General features: G+C 46.8%; 2 protein-coding genes across 2 annotated transcripts; both read right to left on the bottom strand.

The window, feature by feature from the left end:
• Window positions 1–10,506: 10,506 nt before the first annotated feature.
• LOC6898064 (uncharacterized) lies at window positions 10,507–14,309 on the bottom strand. Its single transcript, XM_002138114.3, has 2 exons — window positions 13,077–14,309; window positions 10,507–13,018 (listed from the first exon to the last, which is right to left on the bottom strand). Exons 1-2 carry the CDS (start codon window positions 14,146–14,148, stop codon window positions 10,734–10,736), a joined length of 3,357 nt encoding a protein of 1,118 aa, XP_002138150.3. The 5' UTR covers window positions 14,149–14,309; the 3' UTR covers window positions 10,507–10,733.
• Window positions 14,310–14,433: 124 nt separating this feature from the next.
• Window positions 14,434–18,766, bottom strand: LOC6898062 (uncharacterized). The gene is made up of 2 exons (XM_002138112.3): window positions 15,334–18,766; window positions 14,434–15,266 (listed from the first exon to the last, which is right to left on the bottom strand). Exons 1-2 carry the CDS (start codon window positions 18,690–18,692, stop codon window positions 14,507–14,509), a joined length of 4,119 nt encoding a protein of 1,372 aa, XP_002138148.3. The 5' UTR covers window positions 18,693–18,766; the 3' UTR covers window positions 14,434–14,506.
• Between the last annotated feature and the right edge of the window lie 1,288 nt (window positions 18,767–20,054).

The following is a 20,054-nucleotide window of genomic DNA, read 5'->3' as shown; positions in this document are numbered from 1 at the left end:
ATACACATCCCGCACAGTGGGACGTTTTGAATCTCTCTCTCTCTCGCAAATCCAAAAATTTTTTTATAATAATTACTAAATTGCTAGAATTGCAATAAACTCCTGATTTCCAGCTGCAAACATCCCGAATAGAAGCAAAATATTTGCATCATATTGATTAGATAGAGCTGGCATTTTGATCCCACTATGCCTGCCACATAAATACCAAGCTGTCTTCTTCGGCAGCAGGCAGCAGGCGGCAAGTGGCCCTTATAATGGGCCAAGGCGGCAGTCCATGTCTGGCTGCCTGTTCACCTGGCTGACTTCCAGGCTCCACTCTCCCTCCTCCAACAGTCTCTTGCATTGTCCCTGCTGTCCCTGGCAGTCGGTTCTTTTGCTCATTTACACCTTTTATTACGTATGCGTGCGTCGGTGCAGAAGCAAAGTTTGCAGTTTAGTTTGCCATTAACGTGGCCATAAGCGCTATCCAAGCTCCTCACCCTCACACCTCTAGTTTGCACACATACATATGTACTCGTACATATATGAATATGCAAATAGAGGCAGCGAGGTGTGCGCTTAGAGTTGTGGACTGGCTGGTGTCCGCGTTTGCCACGGACCTATTACATGTTTGCTGGCAACCCGAGACTGAATCAAAGTCTCTCGTACGCTTATGGCTCAATGCATAGTCACAGTGTGTGTGTGGGTGTGTGTGTTGTCAAAACTGAGGTTGGCATTCTACTTCCTCTGCCTTTTTTATAAGTATATGTAAGTATTGCGGGTGTGGGTGTGGGGTTGAGTGTGAGTGTGTGGGCAGGCGGCCTGCGGGCAAAAGTTTTTAATGTGAAAAGTGCAGAGGAGAGTGCAACCCTCATGCAAGAAAGCATGTCATTCCTTGCCAGAGCACGAGCAGCACCACCCCCACCCCAAGCCCAATCCCTAGACCCGCCCCTGTCACTGTATTTTAATTTACTGCATACCTTGAGGCGCCACTCGCCTGCGCTCCTATGCCAAGTGGCAAAGTCCAATGTGCTCCCGTGCCAGAAGCTGCAGCCGAAGCTGTAGCCGACTTGTTGCCTTCTTCTCCAGTCTCACATATGCACACATGCCTCGTGCCACAAACCCCCCACCTCCCCCTTGCAATGCTGTGACAAATTGAGGCTGGCTGCGTTTTGCATTTTACTGCAAATTAAAGGATTTCTTTTGCCTTTTCAAGTTGACAACTTAAGATACTTAGGCATAAAAAGCCTGTCATACATGTCTGCCATGCACGCCACATCTCCCTCTTCCCTCTTCTCTCTCTATCTCTCTACGTGTGTGTGTGCGTAAAGAGAATTAAGTGCACTGCGCTTTGTAGAGAATCACTCGAAACAAAGCCACACAATGCTGCGGGCTTGCAACCTACTCCATCTATCCCGATACCACCAGGATGGCGGCTGTCATGCCGGGTCGCCTTGTCAATCCTCCCCCATTGCCCGTACCCAGGACCCCACCCGCGCGGCCCATATCCACCCCATTCTCTCAGCCAACACCTTTGTCGCCTGCGTCCATTTTATTATTTTCTCTTGATTATTATTTTCCATTTGCGCAAAATTAAAATACAACAACAACAGAATTTTCGGTAAAAAATAAGAGGAAATAGAAAAAAAATTGCATGCTCCATTCAACCGCAAAACAAGGGGTGGGGAGGGGGATGGTCTGCATTGGAAGGAACATGGGAGGGTCCGGAACTGTGGTCCCGTGGATGGGGGGATGGGGGGATGGGAAGACATGAATAATATGAAACTGAAAACTTTTCATCAAAAATCAGCCAACGGCTAAAACTGGACGTGAAACAGGCACAACAGAGCCCCCAGATCCCCCATGGAAACAGCGCGAAGAGCACAATCCCTGTCCCTGTCCCTGTCCCTGTCCCTATCTCTTTTTCTCTTTCTCTCTCTCTCGAACCGATGAACAGTCGCTAGCTCTGTCTGTCTGCACGTCTGCGTGTCCTGGCAGATAGGAAAAAGAACTCTGACAGGACGCCATGAAAAGCTCGCTTTGGTGTGACAAATCAAAGACTAACACCGAGCGCTTTGGATAGAGCACAAAACGCACGCTCTGATGAGTGGCACCAGCGGGAGAAAGAGAGAGGCACAAGGCGTGGGCATGGACGTGGGCGTGGGCGTGGGAGGCCACATTTGAAAGTCGCTGACAGCTGCAGCTGGTTAATGGTAAACTTGGCCAGATGGCGGTCACTAACATGGCTCTCTACAGAAGCCTAGAGAATACCACAACAAAGGATGGATGGATGGGGAGATCTTGATCAACCCCAATAAGTGTTCACATAGGCGTGTCCGTCTGATATTGTTTATGCAAATGAGGTATTCCCACAGTTTGACTTCAAATCAAAGTAGTATTTTAGTCAGAACCTTAAAGATCATATCACTCTGCCATAAAATTGTACCAAATGTTGCAAATTATTTAAGCAAAGACTTACACTCTACGCTGCTTTACTATCCTATCATATTATTATATTATATTATTATATTAGACGAACGGTTTGGTAAATGTATCCGAAGATACAAAAGTATACCCCCTTAAGCGCTCTTCAAGTCAAGTTACGCCGAATTTTTCAGACAATAATTAAACGCTTAAGTATATAAATTTACGTCGCAGATTTATTTAAAACGAAGATTATCTAAATTATCTAAACATATCTCTAAGGCGCATCTCTTTGTCCCCTTCCTCCAGCTCTGGCATTCGAAAGAGTTATTTCAATTTTCAGTGTTTAAAAATAGGGTCTATGCCTTTCTTTGATTCCGCATTTGTAAATAAAATACAACGAAGAACACAGCAAATACGAGTTCTCGTAAAAGAGGGACTGCATACCTCTTGTTATATATATTTTTTCCGCTCTAATCAGAGCGCGCGCCTGCAAACAATGGACTGAGTATCTCTACCCCTAACCCAGCCCATCCGTATCCGGCTCTGTCCTGGCAGTTCCTATTCCCTGTTCCTCTCCCTTCGGGGGCTGGGGCTTCGGCTAGGGCTGTAATGAAAAAGGGGGCAGCAACAGCAACTCGTTGCTTGTTGCTTTTGGCATTGTTCTTGCTTCATGGCTTTACTTTTATGCACATGCAATTCTTTATATTTTTGCCATATATTTTGCTGTGCACAAATTTATTTGCGGCTGCAATTCCAATTCCAGCTACCACCGGGGGTTGGGCTGGGCTCGGGCTGGGATTGGGGTTGGGGTTTTGAGGGGGTTGCTTCTTGCCACTCCGGTTATTGTTGCGGTTGCAACTTTGGTTAATGCTCTGGCCACCGAGCCAGCCAGCCAGAGTACCGAGCAGAATTGGAGTGGAACTGCAGCTTAAAGAGAAATCCTGTATTTTCCATTTGTCGCTTGGCTTTAAAATGTTTGACAGGAAGCAAAAGCCTCTTACTCCTCCGGGCATGCCCACCCTCGCCGGCTCTCCTCCTGTGTTATCCACGCCCCACCCTCTGACCATCGAGTGACTGTGTTAATTGTTTTTGTAAAGTTTTTAATAACTCCAGGCAGCCAGAAGGCAGCCGATGAGAGAAGTAAAGTGAAGGAGGCCATCAGTCTCATTATTTATTTGTAATTTAATAAACAACAAGTTGATGGCTCGAAGCGTTTCACCCGCCGAACCTCCCATCCATCCATCCGTCCCTCTGCTCGGCCTCGTATCAATTGCCGTTGGCCAAAATGGCAGGCATGGTAGGCAGGCAGGCAGCCGTCGTCAGCGCCTTCGACACGTTAACGGGTTTCCTGACTATTATTTGGCAGCAATTTATTTTATGTGAAAACTTTGTCAAGCTGCCTCCGAAGATTTTTATGACACGGCCGCAGGTTGAAGGTTGCCATAGGACTGGAGGTCGCAGGTCGCAGATCGCTTCAACATTTTCCAACGGCGTCAGCTTGAATTTTATTGCCATCGTGCATATTTTAATGAGGCATTAAAGCCCTGACTCTGATTTCCCCCTCACACACAACCCACTCACACACACACTCGTAATTTATGAGAAACTAAATATTTACAGGGAGAGTGGAGGACGGTGTGATGGAGGGAGTTCTGTTCTGGTTCTGTTTGACTTGGCCTGGCCCAGTGTTTGGCCTGCGTTTGCCGTTTTTAACACTCGATTACTTTAAATGCTATGCCGCACATACCCCAGGACCCGTCCTCATACCCGTCTCGTCAGGCATTTGACTTTGCAGTCAATATTTGTTTTTGGCTTAAATAGCACGCAGAGGGGACACTGAACCCCTCACATCAGCATATTCCTTTGCCTGGCAGCTTCCGCATGCCATCAACTTATGTAATGAGTATTTGGTTACACAAATCTTAGAGCCATACTCGTACCAGCTAACCCTCCGGCAGGAGTCCGCTTATTGAATGAATGCTTAAATTACTAGGCAAATGACTCATTCATCAAGTGCAGTACTCGGATTAGCATTGGCTGTCAGCAGGCACCATTGAGTGGAGAGAGCTTTGGACAGTGGACTACTCCCATCCTCCCTAGAGAATATTTCATTAAAAATGATTTAAAGGAAGAGCGACTGGACAGTCCTGGATGATGGTATGGCTATGGCTCATGGAAACGCATAAATTAAAACGTTTGGCGTCCGGCAATGATTTCCACAGCACTGCAGCCATGTCCCTGGGCTTTCCCCTGACGCTGACGCTGTCCCTGTTCCTGTCCCTGTCCATCTCATTTCCCATCCTGCTGACAGACGAGCGAGGCATTCAGATTGTAGTTGAGCTCCATTTTTAACTTGCATTTCACACATTCTGTTCGATTAACTCGTTGACAAGCGGATAATTTCATTGCGGGACTAGCCACAGCCCGTCCGGAATTACAGGCGTCATGTTTGCCACCAAACGAACGCTTAATTTGATAGGTATTTGAAGACAATTAAGACAGAGGCAGACGTAACTGATTAAAGATGAACGGTGGACATTATTTCATTGCATTTTCCCTATATCAATTATTATTTATCGGTGATGCGATGATTATGAAGTGTTTCAAAATAGCATGGTTTATTTCAAATTCAAAACCTCAAACCACTCAAATAGTTTCATGGCTAGTCCCTTTATGTTAACAGCAAATAGGAACTTTCCATGAATCCAAGCATTACTTGTTTCTCAATATGATGTATCAAAGATATCTCTGGAGGTGGGCCACGACACTACAAAATAAACAAATATTGTCTATTCGTCTGAGCCCCAACCCCAAATCAGCTGCTCTACCAAAAAGTCCCTGCTTCTGTCTGCACTCATGTGGATGGTCCCCGACTATATTCTTGCATCCTTCGCTCCCGTTCCCAGTCAAATTTATGATTATATCCATTATGCGTTTAATGTCGCTTGATTTACATTAGTTTGTGCAGCGGGGCAAATTGAATTTCCTGTGCTTTTTCTTGAAAATTACGCAAAACACAGCGACAGAAAAAATAGAAGGAAAAGCTTAGCAAAATGAACGTGCCGTGCCCCAGGAGGAGACGCAATATGCAAATAATCTGCAAATTTATAGGCTTTCCTTGGGTGGTAGAGGCTGCAGCTGCTCCTCGGATTTAGGTCCTTGAGTGGCATGCGGCAAGCGGCTAAGCCAGGCTATTATCTTTTATGAACTGAACTTCCTTTTGATTGGTTTAATGGAGTAACCACAGATGTCCTGGGGATGCGGGCGGCAGGTCGAAATGATTGATGCATGTGCAAAGATGTCACGGCGAAACATGAGCCCAAAATCTTGACATTTCTTGTCAGGCTGAAAAAAAATATTTGCAAAACCAAAATGAGGGGAAATCCAACTCTGACACTGCTTCCCTACTCGTATATGTCGTCGGGATATACTACTAGGTACATATATATGCATGTATGTATATTTTTTTGTGTTCATCTGGAAAATCCATTAAAACACTTGAGCCTGGCAGACGGTACGAGACGCGACGCTCTCCAAACAACAGCCACAACCAGAATGCATTTCCGTTAATAGTGAAGGCGGCTTTGAAGGCTGGCGGCAACAACACTTAGACGCAGCACTTTTTGTTACCCTTAAACCCTCATAGCCAGCCTGCCCTTCCGACCCCCGACCCACGGAACCCCTGCTGTGAGTACATAAAATGTTATTGATATTGCAATTTTTAGCATTTTGTAATTGAGGGAAAAGTGGCCGGAGACTGAGGCTGAGACTGCGCCTGGTATACGTACTTATCGCAGGACCATCAATTGTCTGCCTCCCACCAAGATGCGCCAGATACCCCAGATCCAGGACTCCTGCACCCACACCCACACCTACACTCATAGTGCCACCCCTTTGGTGGGGCAGATAACTGTCTAAATGACACTTGAGCATGTGTTTAAACATGCCAAGCCTTGACTCACTCAAACTATGCAACAAGCAAGGGGCAGAAGCAGAAGCAGAAGCAGGAGCACAAGGAGAACCAGGGGTGACAGTTGCCAGCTTCAAAGTTCAGGGGAAACAGGGGGCCTCGCCTCGCCTCGTGCTGTCGATGCACTGATAAGTATGTCCCCCACGATGCTCTCCCCCTTGGCCCGTGTGTGTGTCTCCCTCCCATCGAACGCATCTTGTCTCGACGCGTCTCGTCTCGTCTCGTCTCGTCTCGAGCAGGAAGGCGAGTGCCAATGTTGCCAATGTTGTTGGCTGAACTCATAATTGGAATTAATTATGCATTCGCACTTTGCGGCCAACTTTTCAAGTGGCTGGAGTGGTTACCAGGAGCCAGTTAGCTGAGGGCCTAGATATGTGGGTTGTGCGGGTGCTGCTGCTGCTCCTCTAATTGTCCAAGTGAGCAAGCACGGCCGACGCGTTGCAGCCAACGCCTTGGATGAAGCTCCAGGGGCGGGCCGAGAGCCCAAGAAACTACGGCGGCACTTGGAGACCGACAGCGCCTGCAAGGGTTAAGTGCAAATTGCAGTTATCGTAAGTATTTCTCATACACAATTTCCCTAGATGATAATGATAGTGGACTTCCCAAGAACAAATGCTCGCTGATTCTATTATATTCTTAAATTTGTTTCTATTTAAGCTTTTAAGAAAGAGGAAATATTTTTGGGAACATTTAGAAGTGGCTAGTAATTAAGTAGTACTGCTATATTGAAATTCATTTTTCAAAGGTTCGCCACAGTAGACTTACCTCGCCTGTATCAGGGCGGTATAGGTACTGTATCGCGACGGTCGTGGTATTTCGGTTAACATCCATTCTTTATTATACTATTAGAAGAAGCCCATAAAGATAGTTTCAAAACTGATAGACTAGTGGGCACAGAAAAAATCAGACAAACAGACGGACATGTCTACATAAACAACTATTCTCATACTGATTACGATTATATTTACTCTTATAATATAACTTACTCTACTACGTATTACTCTACAAACTTACGCCAAATTTTTAAATGCATATATAAATTTCTTTTTACGTTTATCCTGACGCCCTTTTCCTCAAATCTCTAATCGTATGGGCTTGATTTTCGTACTAGGAAAGTTATCCATTACATGGAACAAATCGATGATGGATCAACATTTCTGTGTTGATATCTATGAAACAATGATTCTGGCTTTTGCGGAATACGAAATCCAGTTTTTTGTGTCTTCCAGCAGGACAATGACCCAAAACTCAACAGAAAGAAAGTTCGAGAACAATCCACTTAATGTAATGGATTGGCCTGTTAAGTCTCCAGACTTGAACCCCATTGCAAATATATGGCGTAAAGCTTACAAATTTCTTTCTAATGTGGAATCAAAGAAAAATAAAGATCTTTGGGGTATCCTGCTTGGTTCGTGGATCAGTATCCCAAGGGAAAGAAAACATTAGTGCCGAGATGTTGATCTGATTTTGCTGATTCCAAAGGCTATACAACAAAATATCAACCTGTAAATACAACTTAAGTAACATATTTTACTAAAAATTGTGCAAAACTTCTTTGTATTATAAAGTTTTTTGATAATTTTTTAAATTAGTGCTATTTTTGTTGGTGACTAAATTTCTGATTAAATCCTTTTCTTTTTTACCAATTTTGAACAAAAGGCGTCAATACACATACAGCCTCATGGTGCTATTTTTACCGCCGCAGCTGTACATTTGAAACTGATATTGAATGGATTATGTTTTGTTTCTAGATCGTATTCGCATTCTTCGGATGTGCCACGTTTTATTGATTACTGATTACTGGATTTGAACAAGAAAAAAGTACAAAATTTATATTTTCGATATTAGCTACAACCTACAAGCCATGCAATTCCCACGTAGGTTAGATAATATGGGGCGCTTTTAGGTTTTGCTCGTGGTAGCCTTTGTATTGTCTAGATGTTCTGTTTTAAGCTTTAAGTTTTAAGTTTTTATTTGGGAAATATGATTCTAGTGTAGTAAAAGTCAAAGTATTTATAGCATATGGTATCCGCTGGATGAAGGACATGCGGGACATCGATTGTATTGCACACATAAATCGCACACACCACGGGAGTTCGTTCCTTCCAATTAAGTTGGTCAATCTCCATAATCGATAACGAGAAAATTGCAATGGTCAGTTTTTTAGATATTTGTTATACAAATATTGTTTTAGTTATTTCATGCCTTTTCGGACATTCCTTGCTGATGTATTTTCTCATCTCCTCCCTCTCTCCTGCTAATTTCATTTAAATTTTTGGTCTGATCTATATTCACAAGAGTCGAGCTAAGTGCAGGAACATCCCTCCACCATTCAGTGGTTCTCGAGTGGAGCCGTAGCCATTCAAATATAACTTGGCCCATTTATCTTCCGTGTTTCTTCTTTTGTGCTTACATTTTACCCCGTCTCCTCCGAGGAGTCCAATTTGTTGCTCCTTTATGGCTCCATAAAGGCAGGCTCCATATTCCATATTCCATGTCCATACCCACACCTGAGCTCAATAATTACCGTGCACGCTTTGTCGAGGACCCTTTCTCAATGGGGGCCCCATTGTCTCGTGGCTTTGCATTGCGGCTTACGGTTCCCCTGCCATTCTCTGCGTGATTCCCCTTTGTCAGGGAGGGGACTCAGCATATTAATGCGTAAAGGACAGTCAAGATGTTGGGAATTAATTAAAATCTGACAGCTAATAAAATGCAATCACTGCGAGTGTACAGCATCTTGTGATGGCCATCGCAATGTGCTCGTTACAATAGCCATTTAAGTTGTGAACAGCAGACAATTGCACGCTTCATTTCGTCTCTTCGCTTGTTTTGACAAGCCACAAAAAAGAAGAGGAAGCCCAGAGGAGGAAAATGACAAAAGACTGTCGCAAATCGTGAATCGCGACTAGCGGGTGAACTGCCAAATGCCGGACAAAGCCAGGCAGCCGGAAATGGTCTGACTTGATAGGGCTTTGGGCCTGGTCCTGGTCCTGGGCCTGGTCTCGTGTCATGAGCAAACAAGATAATGTTACAGCAGTCATCGCAAATTGAACAGAAGAGTCCCTTTACAGAGCAGGAGGAGCAGGAATGCTCGCCATCTTGGCGATTTGTACAAAAATGCAAATGAAAACGTCTCAACTTACGGAATGGTAGTCAAGAGAGAGAGAGAGAGAGAGACAGAGTGAAACTGCCTTAATGAAAATGCCGCCGCAGGCCACAAAGGCTGCCAAGTGCCGGGCGCGGTGCTCCTTACAGCTCTCCTTGGTGTCCGAGCTCGCAAGCTGGGAAATGATTGATCGCCGGCATCAATTTCCCAAAAATGTTATTGCCAAACATTCGACAGTTTGCCGATTGCTGGTCGCCGAGGGCTTTAATGATGCTTTGAGGCATACCGAATCTGTATGATAGTTGGCTTATTTATTCCATACAGTAAGCTTTCTCTATTCAATACACAATAAAATGGTCATTTAAATTAGTTAGAACTAAATCAATATCTGAAAGAATCAATTTCCAATCTCCAATTGATAGCCCTCCCCCAAGAATAATAGATATTGGTGGGGTATTCACAGACACAGACACAGAATTTGCAGAGAATTTGCACCTTCCACAAGGTTCGAACTTAGACTCAGTATCAAAACGGGTATCTACAGAGTTATGATATGAGTACAGAAGTACATACATATCTTATCTGCCCCTTTTGACATCTCGGAGGATCGCTTTTAAGCGTGTACGATCTTCGTCGTGCAAGCCAATTTTGGAGTTGCTTTGGAGTTTTCATTTATGGAAATGTCTGAAACATGTTTCGCTTGCGCAAACAGAGAGCAAAGCCGAGTGCGAGTGTGCAATAAAATTCCATTACAGCAGACATAGACCGACTTAAAAACTTGGCCGAAAAAAAGGAAGTGCCGGAAGAAATTTCGTTGCATACACTTGGAGCGCATGGGGCCGAAGCAAAAAGGGGGCAAGGAGTGTATTAAAAGCCAGCAACCATTTTACCGTTACGTGAGTGCATTGTGTGTGGGTTTGTAAACTTATATCTGTGTATGTGAGAGCAGAGTCCTTGCATATTTTATGAAACTTGCCGAAGCATTTAACAGAAACACACAGATGGAACAGAACACCCGAGCTGCAGGACGGCCTGCCCGTACGGGCGAGGCAAACTCATTACTGGAATTTATTTAGCACTTAAACAAAATGTTTCCTTCGCCTAAGCCAACTGATTTGTACCTCTTTGATGCGAGTATTATCCACTCGACATACTGCAGGCGGTGTATGCAGTCCAAGCCAACAGTTTCTGCGTTCCAGAGCGATTAGGATACCACATCCGCAGAGCAGACCATATTGACTCTGCCATCTACCGATCAGCGTATCTTGTGGGCTTCCTGAGGATTCCGCAGGGGGAGCAACACAAGAGTACTCCTGGCTTCTTCCCGGGGGGCTGCATCGGGATCTGGGCTTGAACTGCCTCCTCAACACGCCGCAGATGCTGCAGCGGCACTGGACAGATGGGCAGCTGTGGGCAAGACTGTCCCTTTTCGTGTATATATCCGCAGTGGGTGCAAATATCTACAACAGTGCTGAGCAGCAATTTGTTTTTGGCGCAGGCCTCAATGGAGCCCTGGGACAGGGATCGAAGACTTTCTTGGGGAGTGGGCGCGGGTAGCTCGACCTTGACTCCGCATCGCGGGCACTTTTCGTAGACACGAGGCCTTTCTTCCACTAAAGAATCATGGGAACACACTGAACAGCACTCCCAGTCATCTGGGTCGTCATTGAGGTTCTTCACGCGGCACGTCTGACGCGGCGAATAGAACAATTTTTGGGCGGGGCGAAGTTTTTTCTCTTTTGGAATGTAGGGCCTTCGTCTGGCCATAGTGGTATTTGGGCTTGTGGCCAAACTTTGGTCCCGCAAGGTCTCCAGATTGGCTTCAATGAGCCTCCTCTCCTTCTCGAGGGCCATGATAACCGGACTCTTGGCCAAAGACTTAAAGTATTGCGTATACTGTTCCATCATATTTCGTATGCTCTTCAAGGAGTACCGCATTTCGAAGTTCAGCAGGTTCTTCTCTTCCTTCGGATCGATTTCCAAAATTTCAGACATGCTTGACGTAGAGGGAAATCGACCGGAGGAGGCGGAATTGAGCTTTCTTCGCCGCTCATCGCGCAGCTCGCGTTCCATTTGCTTTTCTTGATCGATTAGTTTCTTGATCACATCACTGTCCATTATCTCAGACGCATTGCCCATATCCTGTAGCATGTCGTTCGAAGGATCGTGAGAAGTGAAGTTTGAGGAATGTTCGTGTTCACCTCTCATGCTCTCATTGAGCCATCCGATGTTGTCGATTATTTCGGAAGGCACATCAATGGTTTTGATTTTGAACTTGGATTCGGTCAAAGACTCTCCTCTCAGCGTTGGATTTTTCAAATACTCCTTTTCAACGCCCCTGAGGTAGTCCAGATACTTCTTGGAGAGGAGCGACACAATATCTGACTTGGCGATTCCCGTTGTCTGCAGTTCAGAGTACAGACCTGCCAGCTTATCCCACATATTATGCTTTCCAACAACTGTCATAAGAGCACGAATATCGCCCGTGCCCTCTAGGACACTATTACTCTCTATAACGTTCTTCAGAAGGCGCTGCACTACCGAGTACTTTGGATCAGACCTCAAGTCCCTCAAATGGAAGCTTGGTCTTGTCTTAACATCGTGGTCCTCTTCGAAATATGGTGGATCTACCTTGTGGCCATCTGCTGGAGCGGATTCTATGGGTCGTTGAAATCTCCATTTACCCAGCATTACGTCTTCCGCTTTAGTTTCTTTTGGCTTGGAACCTGATTTTCGAGAGCCTTTCTGCTTCTTGGACAATTTTACCAATGTTTTTGGTTTAGTATCCATAGAATACTTGGCTTGCATGTCCATCCTGACCATATTCACATTATTTTCTGAGTTCTTTGCATCAGACCCCAAGTCGCTGTCCTCATCGAAATATGGTGGATCGATCTTTTGGCCATCTGCTCGATCGGACTCTTCAGTGCTCAGTAATCTCCTCTTGCCCGGCGTTAACTCTTCCACTTTAGTTACTTTCTGCTTGGAACCAGGCTTACCAGATTTTCGAACGCCTCTCTGTTTCTTGGACAGTTTTACCAAAGCTTTTGGGTCAGTATCCATAGAATACTTGGCTTGCTTGTCCTTCTTGAATAAGTTCACATTATTTTGCAAAGAAATCTCGCCTTCCGTATTCTCCAATGTGATCTCAGTTTCTAAAGGAGATATTTGGGATGTATTCTCACCGCGAATGGCGTCTTTCCCGTCTCTTTTGGATGCAATGCGGTCTTGTTCATTCTCAGTTTCAATAGGAGGTTTAATCTGATCTTTTCCTTTCTCAGTTTTTTTCTTCTTCGCAAACGATTTGTCTTTCTCATTTATGTCGGATGTATGGCTGTCCAGTCCATCTGAAACTGATCGACCTTTCTTTTGGTGTTTTCTTACTTTTTTTAGATTAGGGCCTATATCAGAAAGTGTTTCAGTTTTCTGCCGCAAGCCACTCATTTTACGTTTTCTTTTTAGCAGACTCTGCTTTTTCTCTGGCCTTGGATTTACGTTAGTCTCTTCTAGTAGGCCGCTTTCCATCGGTTCATCTGCAAGTATTTCCGGATTATTTGGATTCAGATTCGTATGATATCAATAAACTCTTACGTTTTCCAGATCCCGACTTTTTTCTAGCTACTTTTCTTTTCAGCACTACGTTGACATCAGCGGGCCTATCCAGATCTAGTAATTTCTTCAGATTCATTTGGCGTGGAGTTCTTGAACGCTTGCGCCTCCTTTTTCTTTGTGCTTTTTTCGCCTTCGATTGTCGTCCTGCCTCAACCTCCACCAGGTCCGCATACATCTGCCACAGCTCATCGATTGTTGGCTTCGGAAGACGAGTATCACTGGTATCACTGCGTTTCAACATCTTGAGTTTCTTCTTTAACCTTTTGCTCTTGTACTCGCCGGGCAGCTCAATCAAATTTACATAATCGGTATCGGGGTCAAGGTCAGCATGTTTTTTCTTCTTTGGTTTCCATGGCTTCGATGGCCTGGCAGGCAACGCTGGCACGACGTATAACTGACCAGAGGGATTCTGGGTCACGGCTGTCACATAGTCTGTTCGGGGACGCTTCTTGCGGAGCACTTCCATATTCCAAAAATCAGTGAACCCACCAAGGATGCCATGACGTGGTTTTCGCGACTTCTTTCGACTGTCGTAAGGCGCCGACAAATACCGCCTAACCTCCTCGACCTCCTGTTCCCAGATGTCCGCCTGACCCTCTATGGTTGGGTGGAGGATCGAGGTCCTCTCAAGACCCTTTCGCAGCTTAAGCAGACACCTCTCCAGAAGTCGCTGCGGTCTGCGATGCCTCCCCAGCTGTTTGCGCAGCAGACGCAGCCGGCGATCCAACTTGCGTTCCTCCTGCCTCTGCTGCACGATCAGCCGGCGTTGCGACAACAGCGACTTGGACCAACTGTGCAGCCATCTCGTGTATGTGGCTACCGTTCTGGCGACCTCATGCCTTGCCTGATCCCTTTTCACCTGTTCCATATCTCTCTGCCTGGCCTCTATTGCTTTGCGCACCTTACGGAGCAGCTCATCGCGGATCTGGCTCATCATGCGCAGCCGCCGATAGGCCTGGTGTCTGTAGCTCCTCAGGTGCCAGCCCTTGCGTCTCACCTGCTTCTTCAGCAACACCATCTTGGTGCATCGATGGAGCAATGAAACCTGCATCTTATACGTGTTTATCTTGACAGTCGGTTAAAGTGAGTGACATAAAATAAAACTACTATTGATTTGGTAAATGTGAATATATCGAAATTCAAATGCAAATAAAAATAAACTATTGATATCCCAAAAGAATAACTCAAAGGTAATCTGTTTAACCGATTGATTCAACATTAAATCATTAAATTTTATCGATTCTTCTCTACTCTAGCGGTAGCGCTTTTAAGCGCCAGTTGGACGATTTCTCTAGTCTCTGACTAAAGTTCTAACAGACTAAAGAACGAATTTTGATTTGACATTTAGAATTTTATTTAATAGTAAAATGAACTCAACGAAAAAATAAAAAAATAAAAAAATAACCACCTTAGAGTCCCACAAAGGCCCTGGCCTGCTGCTCGCCCGCTTCCTTGAAGAGCTCTGCGGTCTTCACCAGCTTGATGAAGCGAGGCGAGTACTCGCTGGAGATGCGCGCCTGCATGACGTTGTTCATGCTGGTCTGCCGCAGCACCTCCTGCAGCTTGGCACTTCGCTGCCTGCGCTCCACGGAGTCTGCCATTTTGCGGAGGTACATGAGGTCCATGAGAAGTTCATCTCGGACATTGGCCGCCGAACGCTGATCTGCAAGTGGAAGCTCCTCGTACTGACGCAGAAGTTTCTTGACAATGCGAGACCGGGAATCAATCTTGTCGCTATCGAGTAAACCCACATCCTGGTTGAAGTCGTCGGCCAGACCACTCAGCGCGTTCTCTCGCTTCTCGCGGCACTTCTTCTGCTCATCCATAGTCTTCAGGATGAGGTCGTAGAACTCACTCAGGTCTGGGCGCAGGGGAATGCAGGACCGAACCCGCACCTGCTTGTCGATGATGTCGCTAATGGCCGCCATGGTCTCCCGTACCATGGTCTCCGTCTGATGCAGGTACTGATCGTTTTTGTCATTCCTGATCTGATAGAAGTTTTTGGGCTTCTTGAGGGAGCCCTTGCGATTGCGCTCCAGCACGGCCAACAGACGATCCATGCCCGGATCATTGCTGACTGCCTCAAAGACGGCCGACACAATGTCCTCCGACGTTTTGCCAGTTATAAGCTTCTCCAAGCTGTCATCACAGGATTCGGTATTTCCACTACTGCAAGAAGCGATGTGATGTGGATGTGAACAAAGGAGCATTCCATACAGGATCTCGTACTACTTACCATCTGCTCGATTCTGGCTTGTACTCCTTTTTTCCCTTGGACTTCTCTTTGCCCCACCTATTATTCCTTCTGTGGCCGGTATTATCCCTCCAATTTCTACCCGCTTCGCGTGCATATCGATCATCATTCTGCATTAAAGTATCGTCACTCCCGTGCTCTGCCGAATCCGCCGAATCCGCCCAATCAAGCATCAAGTCGGTGCTCATCTGATCGAAGGCTGGCTGCATGTTGATTGATCCGTTGCCATAGAACTGTTTTGTCTTTGGATCCCCGCACACGTTCGCGTTGATGGACACGTTCAACCTCAGGGCATCTGGACTATTGCAGACATCGCCGGTCGGCACAGCAGGTCCAGAAGTTTTACCCTGATCTGCCCCTCCTGAGTCCGTTGCATTCGTTGACGTATCGGTAGTATTCGTCATGGATGGATTACTCGTTTTGTTTTCACCAAACCCTGGTGTAGTCGACTCCGTCATCATGTTGGGGACGGGCGTTGTAATTGATATGCAATTGGGATCAATGGTTATGGACACTGAGGGCCGTGTCAGTGGTTCAACTTGAGTAATGCATGGATCCACTGTGGACAACATATTGTTCTTGACCTGCTTGTTAAAGAAAGGACCAAAGTATCGATGGACTGCGGATTGCTTCATTAGCGGCGGCGCTTGCAGCTGCTTTTGCTGGGTCTGTAGAGGTGCCTGTTGCTGAGGTGGCAGGTATTGCTGTTTTGGCAGATATGGCTTCTGTGGAAAGTGTTGCTGTTGTGCCAGATATTGATGCTGAATCGGTGACTGCTGCTCTTGCTGCTGCTGCGCTGGACGATTCTGTTGCAGCTGAAGCGGACGATTCTTTTGCAGCTTCTGAAGCTCATTAAAAAAGTTAGTCAAATTGAAGCTGGCCTTGAAATTGGAGGGTTGCTGTAGCTGTTGCGGCTGCTGTTGCTGCTGCTGTTGCTGCTGTTGCTGCTGTTGTTGCTGCTGCTGTTGCTGCTGCTGCTGCTGTTGCTGCTGCTGTTGCTGCTGCTGCTGTTGCTGTGGTATCTGCAGAGGCTGCTGCGTTAACTGGTAGACTCCATTAGCTCGCTGATTCATCATGGGCACCTGAACGCTAGAAGCATCATAGAGACTGGCCTCGTCCTCTCCGTAAGGATCGGTATCTTCCTCGACATCGGGCATAAGAAGGCCACTTCCAAGGTCTCCAAAATGCAAGTGATTCCCATTGTGGTCCTCCAGGTCGTCCAGCAGAGGAGCAACCATGCGCTTGGCTCTCTCGGGGCATTCCGGGGGCTGCTGCTCTTCCCCGATCGACCGTTTGGAGCGCCTGTTTTTCCTGGGAAACCAGCGACGACGTAGGCTTTGGATGTGCCGCTTGTTGCGATCTTTGTCGCCACTCAAATGCGACAGCTCATTGGCCAGAAGTTTGACCACTGCATCGGGATTGGGCAAATGGGGAGTACCTGGTGCTATTTTTGATCTCTCAGGCTCTGGGGAAACCTCATCGGCTGGCCTGGACGTGACCGACTCCTCCAGAGTCAGCTTGATGCTCTCCTGCAGCACTGCATCTTCAATGCTGGCTGCCGCCTGGGACTTCTCCTGAACCTGTGGCTGTTCTAGTACCGATTGTAGGACGGCATGGCTGTTTGACTTATCCTGGGTCTCCAGGCTACCCTCGGCTTCAGTGATGGCATCTGTTTCTAGCCTTGTCTTGGCCTCGTTGCTTTCCACCTTAACAGCTGAGTCCTGAGCACTTTCGCCCACCTCCGGCTTTGTTGAAATGTCCGCCTCAGATACAGATACAGCATCATCGTTCAACTCTGTAGGTTCCGTAGGCTTAACCTCAATGTCCGTTCCCACTTTCAGTGACTTTGCATCAGCCTCGACTTGCACCTTTTCGAAAGCAGTAGCTTTACCCACCACCTTGCTGTCGATTGGCTCTTTATCCAGCTCCACTTTGACATCCTGTTGTTCTTCGACTTTTGGTTCACTTTCCTTGAGCGCAGACACACTCGGGATGTCCAGCTGCTCGGCCTTAGTTCCTGGCTCATTCACGGCCACCTTTGCTGTCGTTTCCACGGTCATATTTAAGGTATGCTCCCGCTTGTAGCGTCCCGGCTCCCCAACGGACCTGCGATTGGGATGCAAGTAGTCGACCATGTTGGGCATCTGCCGCTGGCTGAGAGCATGGAAGCGATCGTACGGGGGCAGGCGATAGTCGTAGCTCTGGGGCAGATCCAACATATTGTGGCCACCGGAGGATACAACCTCCGGAGACTGCCTCATTTTGTTGGTCATCGGACTGAGGCCATCGTACTGCTGCCGCCGTTCACCATCATCGCTCATGTATCCCTCTTGATTCTGTTCCTGATAATGATCCAGATACAGATCTGGATCCTGCTGCTGCTCCTGCTCCCGTCTCATTTTCCGCTCCCGGCGCTTTATCAGTTCGTCCACGAAATGGGCATGCTGGCTCTCCACCAGCGCATTGCTCGGCAGCGAGGGTCCCATGCCCTTGAGCATGAGGCGGTTGCTCGTCTTTAGCTTGATCTCGTTCATTGGATTGAAGCCGTGATAGGAGCTGCGCTTGTTCAAGCCCCTGCCCTTGGGCGGAATTTTCCGTTGGGCGTTCTCAGAGGCCTCTTGCTCGATCTTAGACAGCTTGTAGTTGGCCTCGTGCATCAGATTGTTGGGCCTCCATTTGGGCGAATCGAGCCGGAGCAATGTTTGCTCATACAACCCGTCCGGCACTGGCCTGTTTTCAAACTCCGGTAGATCGTCGTTGAGTTCTGCCTTCTTGTGGTACTCCTTCACCCTGTATGGATCCGTTCTGCTAGTCTTCTCATGCTCGTTTAGAATCTCCTGGGCCTGCTTCAGCTTGATGTCCAGGTAGGTGAGACCGCTACCACCGTACTGAAAGGGAGCCATGGTGGTCTCGAACACTGGAATGATGGGATCCACCGCAGTATCCTTGTACTTCTGCTTCACATTGCCGATCTCTGTGTTCTGCATATCCTTCAGGTAGTTACTTTCGTAGCTCGTGCCGCTCTGTTTACTGACAGTATGTGATTGCTTGTGGCCTGCCTGGAAGTCCCGATACCAGGCGTTGGCTGCCTCCGCCATGGCATTGTCCTCCGATTCTCCGCTGCTGGTCTGGGCAAAGCTGGCCAGCATATCGTCGATGGTGTGCCTGGGCTGTCTTCGGTACTGATCCTGGCCGTGGAGATCCTGAATCTTGCCGCGCGCCTCCTTAACGGCCCGATTGAAGCTGCGCAACTTCTCGCTGCTCGACGGCTCCGAGTCGGCCGGGAGCAACTTGGAACCACCCAGCACCATCAGAGTCCACCAGAATTGTAAGAAAATCATATTCCAATCTGGGTACGATTCGTTCCAATTCAGATTATCATTCAAAAGGTACAGAGAAAACTCAATTAGAAAGTTGTGCCTCCCAGCCAGCTTGATCTGAATTGGGTTTTCGGCTTTTGGATTTTTTCGGAGTCAGTTCTTTACTTGTCACTTGCCACTTGGGCTTGGGTGGCAACAGGTGTCTGGATGCACGGCACTGGATGCCATTGTCGCACAACTTTGACAACGTGGCCAGATAAGAGTGGCAATGTCACAGAGCCCCCCATTGCCCTCCGGTTGGGGCTTGCATTGTGTTAAGTTTTTCCACACGTACGACGGCTGCGCCGGCGGCTTCCGACATCTGTTCAACATGAAATGTTCTTTGTTGCAACAACACACACCAACACACACATGAATGGATGTAAATGATTTTACCCCTCTGCCACAGCCCACACCTCACACAATCAGCTGCCGCATTGTTTCCTCTCCCATGTAAATCAGATTTTTGTTTTATACCAAAACTTTCCCAAGCGAAGGCGGGAAATGGAAATGGAATCGAAATGGAATGGAATGGAATGAGGATGGAGATGATGATGATGATGGCGAAGGGTTGGGCTTTGAACAGCGACAATAACATTTCCTATTTCCTTCTCCCCGTGCCCGTCTCCATCTCCGCCCATCATGAGCGTGTGGGTGCTATCGTTTCGCGTTGTCAATGCCAAAGTAAGGACAATGTGCGGCTCGAAATAATTGAAAATAATCAAACATTCGGGACGAACAACTGCAGCATCACGAGCTCCATGAGCACCGCCAACAGTCGCACAGCAGCACCACCACCAAAACTAATGTAATTAGCGCGCTCCAAACGCGTTCGTCTCTGATTAAAAGTTTTGCGGCTTGGATGGTTCTCCCTGCCTGCCTGCCTCCTAACTCCTGCCTCCTGCCCCCTGCCTCCCCAAGCCGCTCTATAATCCGTTGAACAAAACTATGAATGAGGAAAACTCAACGTATTGTCTGATTTTTAGCCCAAAGTGCCCCAAAGGGGTAGGCAGGCGTCGCGTCGCTCCCTTCTGTAGATTCCGTCGCTCCTTTTCCCAAGATTATTTTTACAAGAGTTTTTGGGAGTTATATATTCGAAAAAGCATTTAGTGAAGTAACAGAGAACTAAATATAATTTCTTCTGCCATATAAGACATACATTATTTACTTCAGGCTAAGTGTTTTATCCCATTAATAGAAAATACCCGACATAATAAATCAAAATCTGGACCGCACTGAAGATACGAGGGCTGTGACTTTCTGACAATCATTTCATTCTTCAACAGAGTCTCCTTTAAGGTCTATGAACTTTTTCTAACATTTGTCCAATTTTGTATCCCTAAT

The sequence above is a fragment of the Drosophila pseudoobscura genome, chromosome 3 (assembly GCF_009870125.1).
Source record: "Drosophila pseudoobscura strain MV-25-SWS-2005 chromosome 3, UCI_Dpse_MV25, whole genome shotgun sequence".
Lineage (NCBI taxonomy): Eukaryota > Metazoa > Arthropoda > Insecta > Diptera > Drosophilidae > Drosophila > Drosophila pseudoobscura.
The sequence above is the reverse complement of the archived record's forward strand: the minus strand, read 5'-3'. Positions and strand labels throughout refer to the sequence as shown.